The sequence below is a fragment of the Chiloscyllium punctatum genome, chromosome 10 (assembly GCF_047496795.1).
Source record: "Chiloscyllium punctatum isolate Juve2018m chromosome 10, sChiPun1.3, whole genome shotgun sequence".
NCBI classification, from domain to species: domain Eukaryota; kingdom Metazoa; phylum Chordata; class Chondrichthyes; order Orectolobiformes; family Hemiscylliidae; genus Chiloscyllium; species Chiloscyllium punctatum.
Window position 1 is genome coordinate 95,029,333 of NC_092748.1, and position 20,870 is coordinate 95,050,202.

Consider the following 20,870-nt stretch of genomic DNA (forward strand, 5'->3'; position numbering starts at 1 on the left):
GTTGGGTGTTTACTATAGGCCCCCCAATAGCAGCAGAGATGTGGAGAAACAGATTGGGAAACAGATTTTGGAAAGGTGCAGAAGCCACAGGGTCGTAGTCATTGGCGACTTCACCTTCCCAAATATTGATTGGAAGCTCTTTAGATCAAGTAGATTGGATGGGGCGGTGTTTGTGCAGTGTGTCCAGGAAGCTTTTCTAACTCAGTATGTAGATTGTCCAACCAGAGGGGAGGCCATATTGGATTTGGTACTCGGTAATGAACCGGGACAAGTGATGGGCTTGTTAGTGGGTGAACATTTTGGTGATGGTGACCACAATTCTGTGACTTTCACCTTGGTTATGGAGGGAGATAGGTGCGCACAACAAGGTAGATTTTACAATTGGGGGAAGGGAAATTACGATGCTGTAAGACAGGATTTGAGGAGCATAAGTTGGGAGCATAGGCTGTCAGGGAAGGATGTGGTGGAAATGTGGGACTTTTTCAAGGAGCAGATACGACGTGTCCTTGATATGTATGTACCTATCAGGCAGGAAAGAAATGGTCGTGTGAGAGAGCCTTGGTTGACGAGGGAGGTTGAAAGTCTAGTAAAGAGGAAGAAGAAGGCTTACATAAGGTTGAGGAAATAGGGTTCAGACAGAGCAGTGGAGGGATACAGGATAGCCAGAAGGGACCTGAAGAAAGGGATTAGGAGAGCGAAGAGAGGGCATGAAAAATCCTTGGCGGATAGGATCAAGGATAACCCCAAGGCATTTTATGCGTATGTGAGAAACCTGAGAATGACAAGAACGAGGGTAGGTCCGATCAAGGACAGTAGTGGGAGATTGTGTATTGAGTCGGAAGAGATAGGAGAGGTCTTGAACAAGTACTTCTCTTCAGTATTTACGAATGAGAGGGACCGTATTGTTGAAGAGGAGAGTGTGAAACGGACTGGTAAGCTAGAAGAGATACTTGTTAGGAAGGAAGATGTGTTGGACATTTTGAACAACTTGAGGATAGACAAGTCCCCCGGGCCTGACGGGATATATCCTAGGATTATGTGGGAAGCAAGAGAGGAAATTGCAGTACCGTTGGCAATGATCTTCTCGTCTTCACTGTCAACGGGGGTGGTACCAGGGGACTGGAGAGTAGCGAATGTTGTGCCCCTGTTCAAAAAAGGGAATAGGGATAACCCCGGGAATTACAGGCCAGTTAGTCTTACTTCTGTGGTAGGCAAAGTAATGGAAAGGGTACTGAGGGATAGGATTTATGAGTATCTGGAAAGACACTGCTTGATTAGGGACAGCCAGCACAGATTTGTGAAGGGTAGGTCTTGCCTTACAAGTCTTATTGAATTCTTCGAGGAGGTGACCAAGCATGTGGATGAGGGTAGAGCAGTGGATGTAGTGTACATGGATTTTAGTAAGGCATTTGATAAGGTTCCCCATGGTAGGCTTATGCAGAAAGTCAGGAGGCATGGGATAAAGGGAAATTTGGCCACTTGGATAGAAAACTGGCTAACCGGTCGAAGTCAGAGTGGTGGTAGATGGTAAATATTCAGCCTGGAGCCCAGTTACAAGTGGAGTTCCGCAGGGATCAGTTCTGGGTCCTCTGCTGTTTGTAATTTTTATTAATGACTTGGATGAGGGAGTCGAAGGGTGGGTCAGTAAATTCGCAGATGATACGAAGATAGGTGGAGTTGTGGAGAGTGAGGAGGGCATTTGTCGTTTGCAAAGGGACTTAGATATGATGCAGAGCTGGGCTGAGGAGTGGCAGATGGAGTTCAACCCTGTCAAGTGTGAGGTTGTCCATTTTGGAAGATCAAATAAGAATGCAGAATACAGGCTTAATGGTAGGGTTCTTAGTCAGGTGGAGGAACAGAGGGATCTTGGGGTCTATGAACATAGATCTTTGAAAGTTGCCACTCAGGTGGATAGAGTTTGTAAGAAGGCCTATGGTGTATTATCGTTCATTAGCAGAGGGATTGAATTCAAGAGTCGTGAAGTGATGTTGCAGCTGTACAGGACTTTGGTTAGGCCACATTTGGAGTACTGTGTGCAGTTCTGGTCGTCTCACTTTAGGAAAGATGTGGAAGCTTTGGAGAGGGTGCAGAGAAGATTTACCAGGATGTTGCCTGGAATGGAGAATAGGTCGTACGAGGATAGGTTGAGAGTTCTCGGCCTTTTCTCGTTGGAACGGCGAAGGATGAGGGGTGACTTGATAGAGGTTTATAAGATGATCAGAGGAATAGATAGAGTAGACAGTCAGAAACTTTTCCCCCGGGTACAACAGAGTGTTACAAGGGGACATAAATTTAAGGTGAAGGGTGGAAGGTATAGGGGAGATGTCAGGGGTGGGTTCTTTACCCAGAGAGTGGTGGGGGCATGGAATGCGCTGCCCGTGGGAGTGGTAGAGTCAGAATCATTGGCGACCTTTAAGCGGCATTTGGATAGGTACATGGATGGGTGCTTAATCTAGGATAGAAGTTCGGCACAACATCGTGGGCCGAAGGGCCTGTTCTGTGCTGTATTGTTCTATGTTCTCTATGTTCTATGACACGAGTGGTGCACAAGAAGGGATGAAGATAACTTTGTTTTTAGTTGTATCTTCTGTAAGTCAAAATGGTCCTGGAGCGTGATGACATATTACACTCCCCACTATTTCTTTGTTAAATACAAGTAACAACAAATCATTCCATTCAATTCAGTTCACCTCTTTTACATCTGTCTATCACGCCTGAAATACCTAAACCTTGGGAACATTGAGCTCCTAGTCCTGCCCTTCTGTCAGCCACCATCGTAGTTCCATGTACTAATCTGCACTCTACACTCATCTGCCTTATTTATTATAATCCTTGTATTAAAATAACAACACTTCAGTCCACCAATCCAGCCATATTCATTAATCTAGCCCTGCCTGTTCTTATATTTGCTTGACTTAACCTCTATCTTCTCTTTGAGCACTCCTCATGTTGACTTATGCTCTGATTCCCACTATCCAGAATTCTTCTACTTCTATTAATATATAATACAAACCTCCAATAGTAATTACCATTCTGCCATTAGTCATGATGCTGAAGAATAGTGTAATTAGAGCAAGACAGATTTCTGTTATGAGTATGGAAAAGGAATTTATCGTGGGGAATAATTTGCTGACACAAATATGCACAGATTTGAGATGTTTGATTCAAAACAAGTCATTCCAAAAATGACCCCAGAGCACACCATTACTTGTGTTACAATATGAAGAGCATCCATTAACGACTATTCTTTGTTAAGCATGCTATCCACATTGCCATGCCACTGCTTCAGTGCTAATGCCCCGATTGTATGCACAATTGCTTATGCAGCATCATCTTCAGTGATTTTTGAGAATCTGTATACATAATGTCCGCTGCATTCTTTTTAATTAGTGTTCTGTTATTTTCTCTAAAACTCTATCAGATTTTTTGAAGTTTAATAATTAAAAATATCTATTGACTGCTCTTAATTGACATGCAGGTTTTTAGGTAAATAGTATTTTTATGTCCTTGCAAGTATAGGGTGCATAAAATTAGAAATACGTGGCTCAAAGTCTGGTGTGGGAGAAGTGGGTTCCAGTGCTTGGGAAAGTGAGGCTGTATCATTGGAATGATTAACAACTGAACCATGGTTCGAGTAGTGTTCCAGTTAACCAAGTAACTAAAGAGTGGGAGCAAGGGTTAAAATGTCAAAAGATGTGGTTCCTCAAAGAACAGATAAGGTAAGGAAGGAAATGAGGGTCAGAAAATAAAAGGAAGGAATATTGAAAAAAAACTTAGGAATTCACTACAATAAGGGCTAGATGTTACAAAGATAACAAGAGGACAAAACTAAAGGCTGTTCATCTGAATGTGCATAACAATGTTTCCGAGTTGACAGTGTACACTGAAGTTATTAAATATGATCTAATAGCTGATTTAGAGATGTGGCTACGGGACCCAGGGAGATAGTGAGGAAAGAGATCAATCTGAGGTGGGTACAGTTAAAAACAGAAGCGAGTCAAACAGTCAGGGCAGGCAGGGACAAGGGAGGACGAATAAATTAAACTGCATTTATTTCAATGCAAGGGGCCTAACAGGAAAAGCAGATGAACTCGGGGCATGGTTAGGAACGTGGGACTCGGATATCATAGTAATTACAGAAACATGGCTCAGGGATGGGCAGGACTGGCAGCTTAATATGCCAGGATACAAATGCTACAGGAAGGATAGAAAGGGAGGCAAGAAAGGAAGGGGGAGTGGCATTTTTGATACGGGATAGCATTACAGCTGTGCTGAGGGAGGATATTCCTGGAAATACATCCAGAGAAGTTATTTGGGTGGAACTGAAAAATAAGAAAGGGATGATCACCTTATTGGGATTGTATTATAGACCCCCTACTAGTCAGAAATTGAAAAACAAACTTGTAAGGAGATCTCAGCTTTTCTGTAAGGATAATAGGGTGGTTAAGGTAGGGAATTTTAACTTTCCAAACATAGACTGGGACTGCCATAGTTTAAGGGTTTAGATGGCGAGGAATTTAAGTGTGTACAAGAAAATTTTCTGATTCAGTATGTGGATGTGCCTACTAGAGAAGATGCAAAACTTGACCTACTCTTGGGGAATAAGGCGGCAGGTGACTGAGGTGTCAGTGGGGGAGCACTTTGGGGCCAGTGATCATAATTCTATTGGATTTAAAATACTGATGGAAAAGGATAGACCAGATCTAAAAGTTGAAGTTCTAAATTGGAGAAAGGCCAATTTTGACGGTATTAGATAAGAACTTTCAAAAGCTGATTGGGGGCAGGTGTTCGCTGGTAAAGGAACGGCAGGAAAATGGGAAGCCTTCAGACATGAAATAACAAGAATCCAGAGAAAGTATATTCCTGTTAGGGTGAAAGGAAAGGCTGGTAGATATAGGGAATGCTGGATGACTAAAGGAATTGAGGTTTTGGTTCAGAAAAGGAAGGAAGCATATGTAAGGTATGTCCAGGATAGATTGAGTGAATCCTTAGAAGCATATAAAGGCAGTCGGAGTATACTTAAGAGGGAAATCAGGAGGGCAAAACGGGGACATGAAATAGCTTTGGCAAATAGAAATCAGGAGAATCCAAAGGGGTTTTTTTTTTCAAATACATTAAGGTCATACGGATATCTAGGGAGAGAATAGGGCCCCTCAAAACATCAGCAAAGCGGCCTTTGTGTGGAGCCGCAGAAAATGGGAGAGATACTAAACAAATATTTTGCATCAGTATTTACTGTGGAAAAGTATATGGAAGATATAGAAAGTAGTGAAATAGATGGTGACACCTTGCAAAATGTCCATATTACAGAGGAGGAAATGCTGGATGTCTTGAAACGTATAAAGGTGGATAAGTCCCCAGGACCTGATCAGGTGTACCCTAAAACACTATGGGAAGCTAGAGAAGTGATTGCTGGGCCTCTTGCTGAGATATTTGTATTATTGATAAGTCACAGGTGAGGTGCCGGAAGACTGGAGATTGGCTAACGTGGTGCCACTCTTTAATAAAGGTAGTAAGGACAAGCCAGGGAACTTATAGACTAGTGAGCCTGACGTCAGTGGTGGGCAAGTTGTTGGAGGGGATCTTGAGGGACAGGATGTACATGTATTTGGAAAGGCAAGGACTGATTCGGGATAGTCAACATGGCTTTGTGCGTGGGAAGTCATGTCTCACAAACTTGATTGTGTTTTTTGAAGAAGTAACACAGACGATAGATGAGGGCAGAGCGGTAGATGTGATCTATGTGGACTTCAGTAAGGTGTTCGACAAGGTTCCCCATGGGAGACTGATTAGCAAGGTTAGAGCTCACGGAATAAAGGAAGAACTAGCCATTTGGATACAGAACTGGCTCAAAAGTTGAAGACAGAGGGTGGTGGTGGAGGGTTGTTTTTCAAATTGGAGACCTGTGACCAGTGGAGTGCCACAAGGATCGGTGCTGGGTCCTCTACTTTTTGTCATTTACATAAATGATTTGGATGCGAGCATAAGAGGTACAGTTAGTAAGTTTGCAGATGACACCAAAATTGGAGGTGTAGTGGACAGCAAAGAAGGTTACCTCAGATTACAACAGGATCTTGATCTAATGGGCCAAGAAGTGGCAGATGGAGATTAATTCAGATAAATGCGAGGTGCTGCATTTTGGGAAAGCAAATCTTAGCAGGACTTAATGGTAAGGTCCGAGGGAGTGTTGCTGAACCAAGAGACCTTGGAGTGCAGATTCATAGCTCCTTGAAAGTGGAGTACAGGTAGATAGGATAGTGAAGAAGGCGTTTGGTGTGCTTTCTCTTATTGGTAAGAGTATTGAGTACAAGAGTTGGGAGGTCATGTTGCGGCTGTACAGGACATTGGCTAGGCCACTGTTGAAATATTGCGTGCGATTCTGGTTTCCTTCCTATCATGAAAGATGTTGTGAAACTTGAAAGGGTTCATAAAAGATTTACAAGGATGTTGCCAGGGTTGGAGGATTTGAGCTATGGGGAGAGGCTGAACATGCTGGGGCTGTTTTCCCTGGAGCATCAGAGGCTGAGGGGTGACCTTCTAGAGGTTTACAAAATTATGAGTGTCATGGATAGGATAAATAGACAAAAGTCTTTTCCCTGGGGTTGGGGAGTCCAGACTAGAGGGCATAGGTTTAGGGTGAGAGGGGAAAGATATAAAAGGGACCCAAGGGGCAACCTTTTTATGCAGAGGGTGGTACGTGTACGGAATGAGCTGCCAGAGGAAGTGGTGGAGACTAGTACAATTGCAACATTTAAGAGGCATCTGGATGGATATATGAACAGGAAAGGTTTGGAGGGATATGGGCCGAGTGCTGGCAGGTGGGACTAGATTGGGTTGGGATGTCTGGTTGGCATGGACGGGTTGGACCGAAGGGTCTGTTTCCATGCTGTACATCTCTATGACTTTGTCCTATGTTGTAAGTGAGATAACTAATGCGGTAATAGATATGTTGATGTTTATTTTGCAAACTTCGCCAGATTTAGGAAAGATTCCATCAGACTTGAAAGTGTTATTGTGGTTCTGTTCGCCGAGCTGGGAATTTGTGTTGCCGACGTTTCGTCTCCTGTCTTGGTGACATCCTCAGTGCTTGGGAGCCTCCTGTGAAGCGCTTCTGTGATGTTTCCTCTAGCATTTTAGTTCACCTTGGCAGGGGGCGAAATGTCTGCGACGGAAATTCCCAGCTCGGCGAACAGAACCACAACAACGAGCACCCGAGCTACAAATTTTCTCACAAACTTTGAAGACTTGAAAGTAGCAAACATAACCCCTCTTCAAGAAAGTAGAGAGGCAGTAAACAGGAAACTATAGGCCAATTAGTTTGACATTTGTGGGGAAAGTATTAAAATCAATCTTTTAAGAGATTAAAGCTGCATACGTAGGAAAATTCATGGTAATCGGGAAAGGTCAGCATAATTTTGAGAAACTAAAATTGTTTAACTTTTTTTGGATTCCTTCGAAGGCAACATATGGCTAAAGAGGAACATGTAGAGATTCTGTACTTGGTTTTCCAGAAGCCATTTGATAAGGTGTCACATCACAGCTTATTGCAGAAAATAGAGCTCATTGTGTGGAGGTAATATTGGCATACATAGAAGGTTGGTTGGATGACAGAAAACACAACAAGCATAAAAGGGTTTTTGTCTGATTAGTAAAATATGACATGTGGAGTCCCACACAGGTCTTTGCTGGGGCCTCAACCTTTTACAATTTCCATCATTGTGTTAGCTAGGGGGAACAAAGGCATGGCAGATAAATTCAAGATGACACAAGAATAGTTATTGCTTCAGTAGACATTGACTGTGGACTGCCAAGGTGCACAGGGATTTGAGTGCTCTAGCGTATGAGTTACACAGTTGGTATTCCAGTACAGCGTGTAATGAAGTAATGGAATGCTACTTGTTATTACAAGTGGGATTAAACATAAAAGTAAGGATATTATAGCTTCTATTGTACAGAGCATTGATGAGATTATATTTCAAATACTGCGCACAGTTTTGGGCTCCTTTAAGAAATTACATAGCTGTTGGAGGCAGTTCAGAGGAGGTTAAGGTAAATTTGGGCTGTCATGGGGATGGGTTGGACAGACTGGGCATGGTCTCACTGGAGTTCAGAAGTGAGGAGTTACTTAATTGAAGTGTATAAGATCCTGAATTATCTTGGCAAGGTGAACTTGGAAAGGATATTTGCTCTTGTGGCTGAATGCAGAACCGGGGACTCTAAAAGTTAGAGGTTTGTCCTTTTAGGTTCAAACATAGACAAGAAAATTTACTGCTTGCTATCTCTCAGTCCTCTCGCCTCTTCCTCCTTTCTTCCTCTCTCCCTCCTTTCTTCCTCTCTCCCTCTCTATATATCTCTCTATCTGTCTCTCTCTTATTCTTTCTCTGTTGAAACCCATGTGGACCCATGAGGGGCTGTGGACCGTTAACTGTACAAATTTTATTCAACCACAATCTTTTGGACCTCATATTCCGACTCCACTATTAGAGTCAATCCAAGGGATCATTGAAAAGTGCAGAAAGGCATGCAGGAGCTTCATGTAATGTTAACCGATGTTTGCATGATGTTGAGCACCATTTGTGCTCCTCTTCTCAACATTCCATCTAAGCTGCGCGCAGCCACTCCAATGCTCCACATACAGCAACCACCATTAGCACCCTACTGTGCACAGGTCTCCGACGTCTGTGCAGTTGGTAAGAAAGTTAAACGGAATGATGCCTCCAATTCTAAGTGCAGCAGAATCTAGGCAATTTCCAAGTTTGTGCAAATAAGTAACAATAAAGTGTCAGACACTGGCCATCTCCAGCACAGGAGAGAATCCAACCATCACCCTTGACATGCAGTAGAATTGTTATTATTGAATACCAGTCTCAACATTGAGATTTCTATTGACCAGAAACTGAAAAGGAATCAACATATAAATATTACGGTCAAAAGAGCAGCTCAGACTGGCAGTCCCTACAATGACTAAGCCACTTCCTGATTCCAAATCAAGTGCTATGGAATAGTCCCACTTGCACTGATGAGTGCAATTTAAATAGCACTCAAGAAACTTAACACCATCCACAACAAAGTACTTTGCTTGGTTGACATCACATCCACAAACATTCATTGCCAGAACCACCAACACACAATAGCAGCATTGTGTACAATTTATATGATACACTGCAGAAAGTCACCAGGGCTGTTTAGAGAACACCTTACAAACCCATGACCACTACTGTCTCAGAAGTCAAATGTGGGAGATTTATTGGAACATCACTACCTGTAAGCTTTCCTTTAAGCTACACACCACCTAGACTTGGAACTACTTTGCCGTACCAGAATCAAAATCCTGGATCTCCCATCCTAACAGCACTCTGGATGTACCTATATCAAATGACTGCAGGGTTCAGAAAGGCAGTTCCTCCTACCTTCTCGAGGGCACGTGGGAATGGGGAACCCATGCTGGCACAGCCAGTGAAGCTCACTGCCTGAATTTATTAAAAACACTTGAAACTTCATAACAACTAAGAGTGACGTGAATTTCCAACTAATGACCTACATCCCAGTTACATCTCTTGAAGTATTTTAGCAATAACTAGATGAACTGAGTGACAGAGAGAATATTTGTCAAATCATATCTTGAGAGAACTTATTTTTGTTTTTGGGTGGAGATATGTGATGCTTCTGAGGCCACCTCTTTGGAAGATGTAACACTATGGATGTGGATTTGATGCAAAACTTTTACAACCTCACATACTGGTGCTGCCACCTTTTAATGATTCACTCTGCCTGTTTACTTCCCATTTACAGGGCTGCTCAGTTTATATTATAAAAGGCAGTTATGTGGGACCTTTTGCTGCTCTGGTGCTTTGAGCTACTTTCGAACAAATCCCTTCACAGCACACAAGCTAGGAAACACCTTTGAAATTGCAGGTACAGTTGAAACCCACTAATTTAGAGTCCCTGTTAAAATTGTCCTGTTTGTCAAGTTACTGCCATTAAGGAAAGCTACTGAGTAAATTAGATGCAGTGCAGTTTACTTTATGCTGTTGGGATGATATTTGGCTGCTAAACTGATATTATTGGAAGCAGTTTATTTCCATAGCAGTCACAATTTAAACCTGCAATCAGAATCATTTTCACAATTCTAAAGAGAATCCACTCTAAATCTCAGATGATCTAGTTCCACAGTAAATCTATTATATTTTTGATCATATATTGTATGTCGACAATTCCTGTACCTTGGATAATTACATTTATCTATAGTTAGGAGCGTATGATTGAAACTTTATTTGAACAAAAATGAATAAGAATTTGCGTTTATATGAGCACCTTTCTCAATTATGTCTCCAAGCACTTCACAGTCCATTAAGCATTTCTGAAGTGTTCTCAGTGTTGTGATGGTGTGAATAAATCAGTCATTTCCATCCAGCCACATTCCACTAACAACATCCAAATAACACTCTATTTGTGTGACATTCGTTAGCAAGGAAAGTTTAGCTTGGGAAAACCTCTTCTTGGATTCATTTTGTGGGAATTTTATGTTCACCAGAAAAACAGACTTTGTTTGGTGTTTTTCTCTCCAGATGCTTTTTTGTTCTCTCCAGTAGGCTGCAGTCCACTTTAATTGCAGGAAGTATCCTTCTACTTTGGCTTTATCCTTAAAATCGATTTAGAGGGAAATCTCACTTTCTTCTTTCTCCTCTCACCAGACTGGTCTGACCCACTCCCACTCATCAGCAACTTGAACTGGCCCACTCAATTTTTCTCTTCATCTCTCAACATACCTTGAAGCCTGTAAATTTTGTATGTTTGGATTCATTGCTGACCAGCCTTACAGAAATGCCTGTTCCCTGACCAAATTATTGATTAGTGCGTGCTTGTCCTTTGCAGTTTTCTGAGCTATTAGTTTTCTAAAACAATTCCCAATAATACTAACAAATCAAAAAGATGCCCAATACGGAAATAGATTTTAAAAATAAGCTGATGGATTGTTCACCCTATTACCTTTTACAATACTGCTGGGTTGATGGTCAATTGATGAATTGTACATTTTGGATTCCCCTTCATTATTTGGAACTCCAACTCTACTGCTGAACAATCTGGAAATGCAAACTTTAGTTACTCTTTTTCAATTTTCAGAAAGCTTTTATTGCAGGGATATAATGCGAAAGTTGCTGTTTTCTAATAAAATTGCCCCCTTTCTCGTAAGGTGATTTGTGATTAGATGTTTAATGCAGATTTTGCATCATTTCTGTACCTTGCAGGTAGCCATTCTTTATTTTTTATGCTAGATATTGAACATGGCTTTGCTGTTTGATAGCAGAGTAACACTGTAAAGCTAAATTCTGGCCAAACTAAATGTCCTCTTTCTAAAAGAAGGTGAACTTGACTTCTTTGTGTTCTGCTTTCATAGCAAGAAAATTCATGCCATGTAATGTTCGAGTTGAGATCAGGTAAACTGCTGCAGAGCAGGGATTAAATTTATTGCTTCCTGAATTTATATAATTTTTTTATCACTTGGCCATTGGGAAAATTCTAAACTTAGCTTTTAATGTTTCAGTAATGTAGTTTCCCTCCCTTTTTTTTCAGGAACATCATTTACAGAGAGCTATTTCAGCACAGCAGGTCTTCAGAGAAAAAAGGGAGAATATGGTTATTCCAGTGCCCGAGGCAGAGAGTAATGTCTCCTACTATGATCGTCTATACAGGGGTGAATTCAAGGTTCCAAAACAGCTCATTCACATTCAACGTAAGGCATTTACCATCTGATTATTTCTTTGACTTGGGGATTCCTCGCTAAAACTTTTGTTGCCTGAGCATGATTTCAGTTTGTGAGGAAGATTCATTTTCAGTTGATCACTAATGGAGTATCTGATTGTTTTAAAATTTCATTCTTTCATATTCTGTTGAAACCTTTAAAATTGTTTACATCTTCCCAAATAATAGATGAATTAAGGCAAACTTTATTATAAGGACTGTGATTATTTCTTTTTGTGAGATTTTATTTCACTTTAACCCTTGGATACGATATAGATTCAAAGATATGGTCCTGAAAATTATAAAAGGACTTTTGATATGGTTTCCCTCATTTTTCTCCAAGCACTTCAATTCTGCACATTTAGTGACTGAAAATGGCTGTAATTGAAGTTTCATTTTGGAAAATTTGATTACTTCTGATTTACTTTGACATAGATGAGATATGAGTAAATGTTATGTTAATGTTATTTTCATTTGTAATTTGACTCGTAAGAGAAGAAGATTGGTTTAACTTTGGTGTTCTTACGGCATTAGCAGCTTTTCTTAAGCATCGAATTGTTAACACATTACTTGTAATATCCTCTTTGCTAATTATATTCTAACCCATTTAAGCTTTGCAATAACTTGTCTGCATCTAAAAACAAAATTCTGGTATTTTACAGCTTTTATTCTGGATAGTGAACAGCCAGATTATGACATGGATTCTGAAGATGAAGTCTTATTCAATCGTCTGAATAGAAAGATGGAGATCAAACCATTGCAATTTGAAGAGATGTTTGATCGGCTGGAAAAAGCTAGTGGAAATCAGGTACTGATGTATTAGCTGCCAAAAACAACAAATCTTTAGTTTGCAAGCTTAAGTTGTTTAGGGCCACATCACGACGATAGGTGACTTAAGAGGAGGAGGCGCAGGAGGGTAACTTTGCTCACCTTCTTTTAATAATAATGGTCACACTTGGTTTTGGCTGATTTTTTTTTTAGGTAATGTAGAATTTGTTGATATACTTACCTGAATAATTAATTTACTGTCCTTACTATGCTTTCACACTGTTTGTAGAATTTGTAGCATTGTGGAAAAATAGTTGCTCAGTGCGTTGAGAGATTCTCTGTTTATTCAATTGTCCACTATATCAGATTCTCAATTGGCATATGTAGTCAAAACTAGATGTGAGATACAAAATGCAGGGACTCTGAAGGTAATGCTGACGTTTGGTAAGACCACACTTAGATTACTATGTGTAGTTCTTTCTTCCATATCTAAGGAACTAAATGCCTTTGTGACAAAACAGTAAAAGTTCACTAGATTAATTCCTGGGATGAGAAGGATGTCCTATTGATTAGTTAAGTAAAGTAATCACTGCTGTGTAGCGTTTAGAAGGTTGATTTGTACTGTCGTTCCAGTCCACAGGTTTCCCCAGGCTCATTAATATGAAACAGGAGGACAGAGCCTCATAAAGGGTTGATTATTTAGATATGAGAAATGTTTTTCTTTGGATCTTTTGTGATGCGGCGTCATTGAGCATATTCAAGGCTGACATGGACAGATATTTGGCATCTTGGAATGAAATGATATAGAGAGAGGGTGGGAACAAGCAGTCCAGGCAGAAGTCAGCCATGATCATCCTGAATGATGGTGCAGACTTGGGAGCGATATGGTTTTTTAAAAAAATCTTTCTACGTGTGGGTGAACATTGAAATGTGAAAACCTAGACTTAGTTCTCTTATCACAAATTCAATATTACATGTAATAATTTACAAATTAGTTTTATTGTAATTTATCTTGTTCTTCAGCTTGTATCTATTCAAGAGGCCAGATTGCTTTTGAAAGAAGATGACTACCTGATAAAAGCAGTATATGATTACTGGGCAAGGAAACGCAAAAACTGCAGGGCACCCTCCCTCATCCCCTGGGTGAAGCAGGAGAAAAGAGATGGCTCCACTAACAATGATCCATATGTTGCTTTTCGAAGGAGAACAGAGAAGATGCAGACCAGAAAGGTGAGTATGATTTAGTATTTGCAGTTTTCGTTGCTGGTCACATTCCTCCTTTCAAAATGTGAAGTGAAGATTTGAGAGTGCTATGTGCTCTTCCCTGTCAGTCACATACTTAATTGTCAATGTGTTAGTATTGATGGAAATTTAGAACCATACTTCCTGTGCTCTAGATTTTGTGCAGCTCACACAGTCTGTTTCCAGAATAAATAAGAATGAACATTACCCTTGTGAGGAAAAATGCTAAATTTGTATTGAAGTGTCCAGGGTGCAAAATTGGTGACAAAAACAGGAATTGCTGGAGAAACTCAGCAAGTCTGGCAGTATCTGTGGGATGAAAGCAGAGTTAACATTTCAAGTCAGCAAAGCTTGTCAACAAGAGAGCTGGAGTGAAATGAGGAGAAAAATCTTTACTCAGAGACTTAATAAGATTCGGAATGCTCTGCCTGGAAGAGTGGTAGAGGTGGATTCCATCTGCGATTTCAAAAGAGAGAGGAATGTATATTTGCAAGTGATGAAGTTAGTGGACTGTGGAAATAGAGATGGAGATGATGCTAGCTTGGTAGGTCTTTCGGGAGCCAGTACTGACACAGTAAATTGAATGGCCTCTTTCTGTACTATAAAAATTCTATGATTCTAAGTCCAGTGTTTCTTAATCAAATTGTTCAGTTGGGATCAAGACAGAGCACAAATCCTTTGTGCTGTGGCTAATTTGATATTTCGCGTGACAATGAAAAGTTGAGGAAACTGCTTTTCTTTTTCTTTGTTTATCCATTTTTATTCACCGTTTAAAACCAAAATGCATTTTCACAAATTATGCACCATGTTAATTTAATGGGGAAAATTATCCAGCTGCCTGTGGGCTTTTTTTTCTGCCGATGTGAGTGCATTTTCTGATGATTCTTGTTTTATAAAACATCGATTGTAATTATTTTTAAAAACAGAATCGCAAAAACGATGAAGCTTCATATGAGAAAATGTTGAAACTGCGTCGAGAGTTCAGCCGAGCAGTTACCATCTTAGAAATGATTAAGAGACGAGAAAAGACTAAAAAGGATTTGCTTCATCTAACACTGGATGTGGTTGAGAAGAGGTATGATGACTGTTTTTTTTTCCTAAGCTCATAAAATATCACCTAATTATCAAGCTAAAATATCTCCAAAAGGGAATAAAACTATATGGATCATCTGTCAACTTTTCAAAGCCTTTATTAGCCTCTGGGTGTATTGCCAAAATTAGGAGTGCAAGCAACAGCCTATCAAACCTGTATCTCAGAATTGTTTCTTACATATCCTGTCCCAGTCGACACCATCAACATCCTGGGTATGTCCTGTCCCACCAGTCAGACACAGCAGGGGTGGTGGTATACGGTGGGCAATAGTTGTCGTGAGAGTCCTCAATATTGAGTTCAGTCGTCATAAAGTCTAACAGCATCAAATCAAACATGGGCAAGCTAACTACCTGCTGATGACCATGCCTGTGTGTATCTCTCTTTATCTCTCTCTCTTTAAACTTCTCAGTTACTACTCTCTCCCTCTGTCATGCGTTCTCTTCCTTTCTATTTTGTTATCACCCCCCGTTGTCCCTCTTTTTCTCTGTCTTTTGTTGCCTTTCTTTCTTGATGCCCCCCCCACATTGCCCCTCCCCTTGTCCTTCTCGCTCGTTGTCTCGCTTTCTCTATCTCATTGAATCTCCTTCCTCTCTCTTTCTCTGTCTACATCTCTTTGTCTATCAACTAGCTCTTTCTCTGTTTATTATCTTCAACTACCTCCCACTAATTTACTGATGAATCAATGTTCAAGCATATTGAGCACCACTTGAAGGAAGCACTCTCCCGGCTTTCTCGTGCCTTCTCGCTCTTGCTGTCCGGTTTGGCCCTTTGCCCTCGCCCGCCCTCGTCCCTTTTGCCCTCGCACGCTCCCCTCTCCCTCCCTCGTCCCTTCTCGCTCTTCCCTCTCGATCACTCGTTCTCTTTCTCTCGATGTCTGTCTCTTTATCTCTTCCTCTACCCCCCAGTAATTTCTGATGAATTAGTGTTCCACCATGTTGAGCACCACTTGAAGGAAGCACTCAAGGTGGCAAGAATACAGAAAGCACTCTGGGCGAGGGAACTTCAGTGTCCATCAACAAGAATGACTGGCCAGCGCCATGACTGATTGTGGTGGTAAAGTTCTAAAGGACATTACTGCTAGATCAGGCCTGCGACTTGTGGTGAGGCAGTGAGCAAGAGGGAAAGCCATACTTAACCTCACCATCTGCCTATCATAGATCCATATTCCCACAACAATATAGTTCAGGGTGATTAATGCATGGTCATTGTCCTGTCTTCACATTGAGCTTGCCTTCATTGTGGCACAGTTACTGGGGAAAATTGAATAGAATTCGAACAGATCCAGCAACTTGAGGTAAAACGTCTGTGAAGTACTGTGGGCCATTAGGAACAGCAGAGTGACACATCAGTACAAAATCTGCACACTCGTGGTCTTCTGTATCCCCACTGTACCAATACTGTCAAGCAAGAAAACAAAAAAATTGCTGGAGAAGCTCAACACGTCTGCCAGCATGTGTGTAGAGAAATCAGAGTTAACGTTTTGAGTCGAGTAATCCTTCCTGGTTCTAAGGAATGTCATTTGACTTGAAACATTAACTATGATTTCTGTGTACAGATGCTGCCAAACTTCCTGAGCTTTTCCAGCAATTTATGTTTTTGCTTTTGAATTACAGTATCCCCAGTGTTTAAGGTTTTTATTAAGCCAGGAGATCAACTCTAGTTCAATAAAGAATTCATGAAGTCACACCAGGAGTAGCCCCATGCAAAGGCAAAAACAATGTATCAACCTGGTGAAGCTATAACACAGGACCACTTGTATACTGAACAATAGAGGTAGGGCTAAGCAGTTCCTGGATTAGATCTAAGCTCTGCAGTTCTGCCAAACTCCGTTGTGAATGATAATGGACAATAAAACAAACAAAAGGAGTAAAGGAATACACAAATATCCTGATCCTCAATGAAGGGGAATCCAGCACATCAGTGCAAAAGTTAAGGCTGAAGCATTTAAAACAAGCTTCAGCCATATACTGAGTGTATCTCTGTGAGGAGTTCCTTCTGTTTCGTGTCCTAGGCCCATTCTTCTTCAATAACATGCCTTCTGTTATAAGGTATGAAGTGGGATGTTGTTTGATGTTTGCACAAAGTTCAGCCGTCAGGCTGAGAAGAGGCTAGTAACTCTCACACCATACAAGTGCCAGGTAAATGCCATTTCCAACAAAAGAGAACCTAATCATTGTCCCTTGACGTTTAATTCACCCACTGTCAACATTCTGGTAGTTATTGGAGAGGTAATGGCCTATTATCACTGTTAATCCAAAGACCCAGGTAATGTTTTGGAAATACAGTTCTAAATCCCATCATTGCTGATGGTGGAATTTGAATACAATACATGTCTAGAATTAAGAGCCTAACGATGACTACGAAACCATTGTCGATTGATGGAAAAACCCATCTGCTTCACTAATGCTCTTTCGGGGAGGAAATCTGCTGTTCTTACCTGGTCTGCCCTACATATGACCCCAGACTCTCGGCAATCTGCCCTTATGCCCTCTGGAGTGTTTAAAGGTGAGCAATTAATGCTGGTCTGGCCAATGACACCCACATCCCAGGAATGAATAAAAAAAATTGACCAGAAACTGAACTGGACTACCTATACAAATAGTGGCTACAAGGACAGGGCAGACTCATCCTGACTCCCCAAGCCTGTTCACCATCTACAAGGTGCAAGCCCAACAACACTGCAGAAGCTTGACATGATCAAGGACAAAGCAGTCTGCTATTTATGAACATTCACTTTCTCTACCGCCAGCACACAGTAGTGGCAGTGTATACCATGGCTAAGATATACTGCAGATGTGAGTAGGCTCCTTTTAAATAGCATCTTCCAAGCACACAACCATTACCATCAAAAAAGACAAGGGCAGTAGATGCATGGAATGCCAACCTGTGAGTTCTCCAAGCCACTCACTGCCTTAACTTGGAAATATATCACCATTCCTTCATTGTTGCTGGGTCAAATTCCTGGAATTTCTTCCTTAACAGCATTGTGAATCAACAATGGACTGCAGTGATTCAAGGAGGCAGCTCACCACCACCACCACCACCACCTCAGTGGCAACTAGCCAGCCATGCCCACATCCCACAAAAGAGTTTTTAAAAATTTCCTTCGCTGTGGCTGGGTAAAAATCCTGGAGCTCTCTCCCTAACAGCACTGTGGGTGTACTTACACTTAATGGAGTGTAGTGGTTCAAGAGGCAGTTCAGTACTACATTTTTGAGGGCAATTGGAGCTGAGCAATAAATGCTGGCGCATTCTGTGAAGTGCATGTCCCCAGACAAACTTTTTTTTAAAAAAAATCAACTGATTTCAGTCCTGACGTGCACCGTAGTTCACTCTGTAGGAAGTGCTGACTTTTTGTTCTGATTGAGTAGGTACCGTATGGGTGACTTTGGTGGAGAAATTTTGAGTGAGCTAAGGACTGTGAAACAGGAAAAGACCATTTCCAACACGACAGTGTCTCTTCACAATGGTAATCATTACAAAGCACCAGAAATCCAAACTGTTAAGGTAAAACTTCCTTGTCAAATTTTTCCTTATGCACTCATTGATCAAAATTATATATTTTAACATTGGAGTATTCTGTATTTTGAGATTTTATGGTCTTATTCTTTTAAGTTCCCAATAGTGAAAGATGATTTGAACATTGACAGAAGAAACTTTTTATCAATAGTTTTTAGCTTGGACTTCTCAGGAAAATTTACAAGCAAGTAATATCAATATTAACAACATTCTTCGTCTAAGAGAAGAGTGCTGATTGGTTGATAGAGATGTTGCTTGGCATATGCACAAATTGATGACTGACAGTCAACTTGTCAGTTCTGTAGTGTCAAACAAAAGCCAGTTTGGTTAAGTTAGCATGTTTAATTTGAAAAGGCTGTCTTTGATTTGTATAGCTACAGACATGGATCAGGCAATTCATCTTACGTTAGCAGTCTTGGACAGGTTCATCGTGCTCACTTTGATTTTATATATTAATAACTGGTTAAGTACCGCTCTTTATTTGTAAGTTGCAAATCTGACAAGTTTTTGCCAGTGTTGCACCCAACTTTAGAATTAACTTGGGATGTTCAAATTGCCACTCCGCTTCGTCCGGAGGCTCACTGAAGATGTCACCTAGTATGGTGACGAAACGTCTGAAAGTGAGCCTTCCAGCTCAGCAAGCAAACCTATGTCCAGAACCTCAACCTGAGCCACAAATCTTCTCAAAACTTGCTGCCACTAAAATACTTAGAAATGTTTAAAGAAACAGTAGTTTATTGGAAAGGAAATAAAGTCAAAATAAAGAAAACAAAATGAATAATAAAATTATCTTGAAGTTATGTGTTAATATTGTAGTGTAAGTTCCTTTGTGTTCATTTGGTGCTAGCATTTAAGCATTAATGTTGAGCAGTATTCAGTGCAGCCTTGATCAAAGTAGCTAAAATAATAGAAATTAATTCATAGAAAGTTGAGATCAAGATGACACATTTGTTCTGTTTGGATCAAAAAATTTGTACAAGCAAGAAAATCAATCTATTCAGCTCATTTTTGTTCTTTCATTTAGAAAGACCCTAAAATCCTCCTCTTGTCATTATTCAGCTTATTTTTGTCTCTGTTCTAAACAGGAGTTTTTGCCCCCTGCACTGATCACTTTCTGTCTTGATATAACTTCTGACACTACCTTTTAATAGTTTGATTTTACCATTAAAACATCTATCAAATTGCTTTCCCTCTGAATAGTGTCTCTTCAGGATACCTTTTCAAAATTGATGCATTCAAGTTTCTTTTGTCTCCTCTCAAAATTAGACCCTCGACTAATAAAATCAGTTCTGTGTGTCTCATGCACTGTACAGGGGAACCTCGATTATCCGAACGTGATGGGTGGGCACTATTTCGTTCAGATAATAGATTATTTGGTTAATCGATTAAATGCCTTTCCTCTGGAGCTTGGAGTTTTTAAAAGTCTGCTTTTAAAAGTTCAGGAGACTGCAGTAGGACAGAGTGCATGCGAGGCCCCGTAGCCAACACTGTGCAACACTGCCCCGCCCCCTCCAACACTGTCCCTGACCCTGTGCAGCACCGCCCCTGCCCCGACCCAGTCCAACACTGCCCCCCCCCCCCCCAACCCCGTGCAACACCGCCCCCTGCCCCCCGACCCCATCCAACACCGCCCCCCCTACCCCCAACCCGCACACTCCCACCCCTTCTCCGGGGCAGCCGGTCTGGATACCACCAACAAGATTGCTGCTGCAGCTGCCTTTGTGGAGTAAATCTCCAAATAGCACGCGCGCACGCACACAAAACATTTTACTTTAGCTTTTTGACAGGCTCCACCGTTGCTCTGTACAGCACAATGTTGGAGAGATTATGTGGGGAAGGGGGGTTCAGGGTACACTCTTCTGTAGAACTCCAGGGAAAGTGTGGGGGGGAAGAGAGGTGGGGTAGACAGTCATTTGGAGACTGTACCTGTTTAATCATGTAAACAAAAGACACGATCACTGTTGGAAATATGTTTTTGATGTAATGTTTCCATCGGGACCTGGAGATCTCCTTTGGATAATCCGATTTTTGAATAATTGGTATTCGGATAATCGACGTTCCTCGTCTTGCCATTTAAATGACTCCCGTATGTTCAGGAGAACATACGGCTACAGTTATGATATAAACAAATACTAAAATGTGATAACGATTTCTACTGATTTGTACAGTTTTGACTGTTGATTCCATGTATGTTGCAGTGATACATGTATGCTAAGATATTGCCTATTTTAACTGATGGAATATATTTCCAATTCACAAAACCATTTTGATGTGCTAAAGGAAAAAGCTGTACAAAACACAATGAAATGTAAAACAAGCAATAGATTAAATAAGAATCAAAAGTAGCTTTTTTTAAAAAAAACCCAACATTCCTTGATCGGAATTATGTTTTAATTCCGATTAAAATTTTGCAACAATGTTTTTATTTAAATTTATTATTTTGAATTGATTTATTTGTGGGTTAAAATAATCATTCAAATAAACTATGGTACACTGTATTCAACAA

General features: G+C 40.8%; 1 protein-coding gene across 4 annotated transcripts in view; it reads left to right on the forward strand.

The window, feature by feature from the left end:
• epc2 (enhancer of polycomb homolog 2 (Drosophila)) overlaps positions 1 to 20,870 on the forward strand; it is a 72,477-nt gene that overhangs the window by 20,868 nt on the left and 30,739 nt on the right. For 3 of the 4 annotated variants that reach the window (XM_072579759.1, XM_072579762.1, XM_072579760.1), the window contains exons 2-6: positions 11,575 to 11,734; positions 12,405 to 12,550; positions 13,534 to 13,740; positions 14,679 to 14,827; positions 18,217 to 18,352. In XM_072579759.1, coding sequence (XP_072435860.1) covers positions 11,575 to 11,734; positions 12,405 to 12,550; positions 13,534 to 13,740; positions 14,679 to 14,827; positions 18,217 to 18,352 — 798 coding nt within the window. Of the gene's footprint in view, positions 1 to 9,792; positions 9,916 to 11,574; positions 11,735 to 12,404; positions 12,551 to 13,533; positions 13,741 to 14,678; positions 14,828 to 18,216; positions 18,353 to 20,870 lie in introns of all 4 variants that reach the window. The other variant, XM_072579761.1, reaches the window with a different exon arrangement.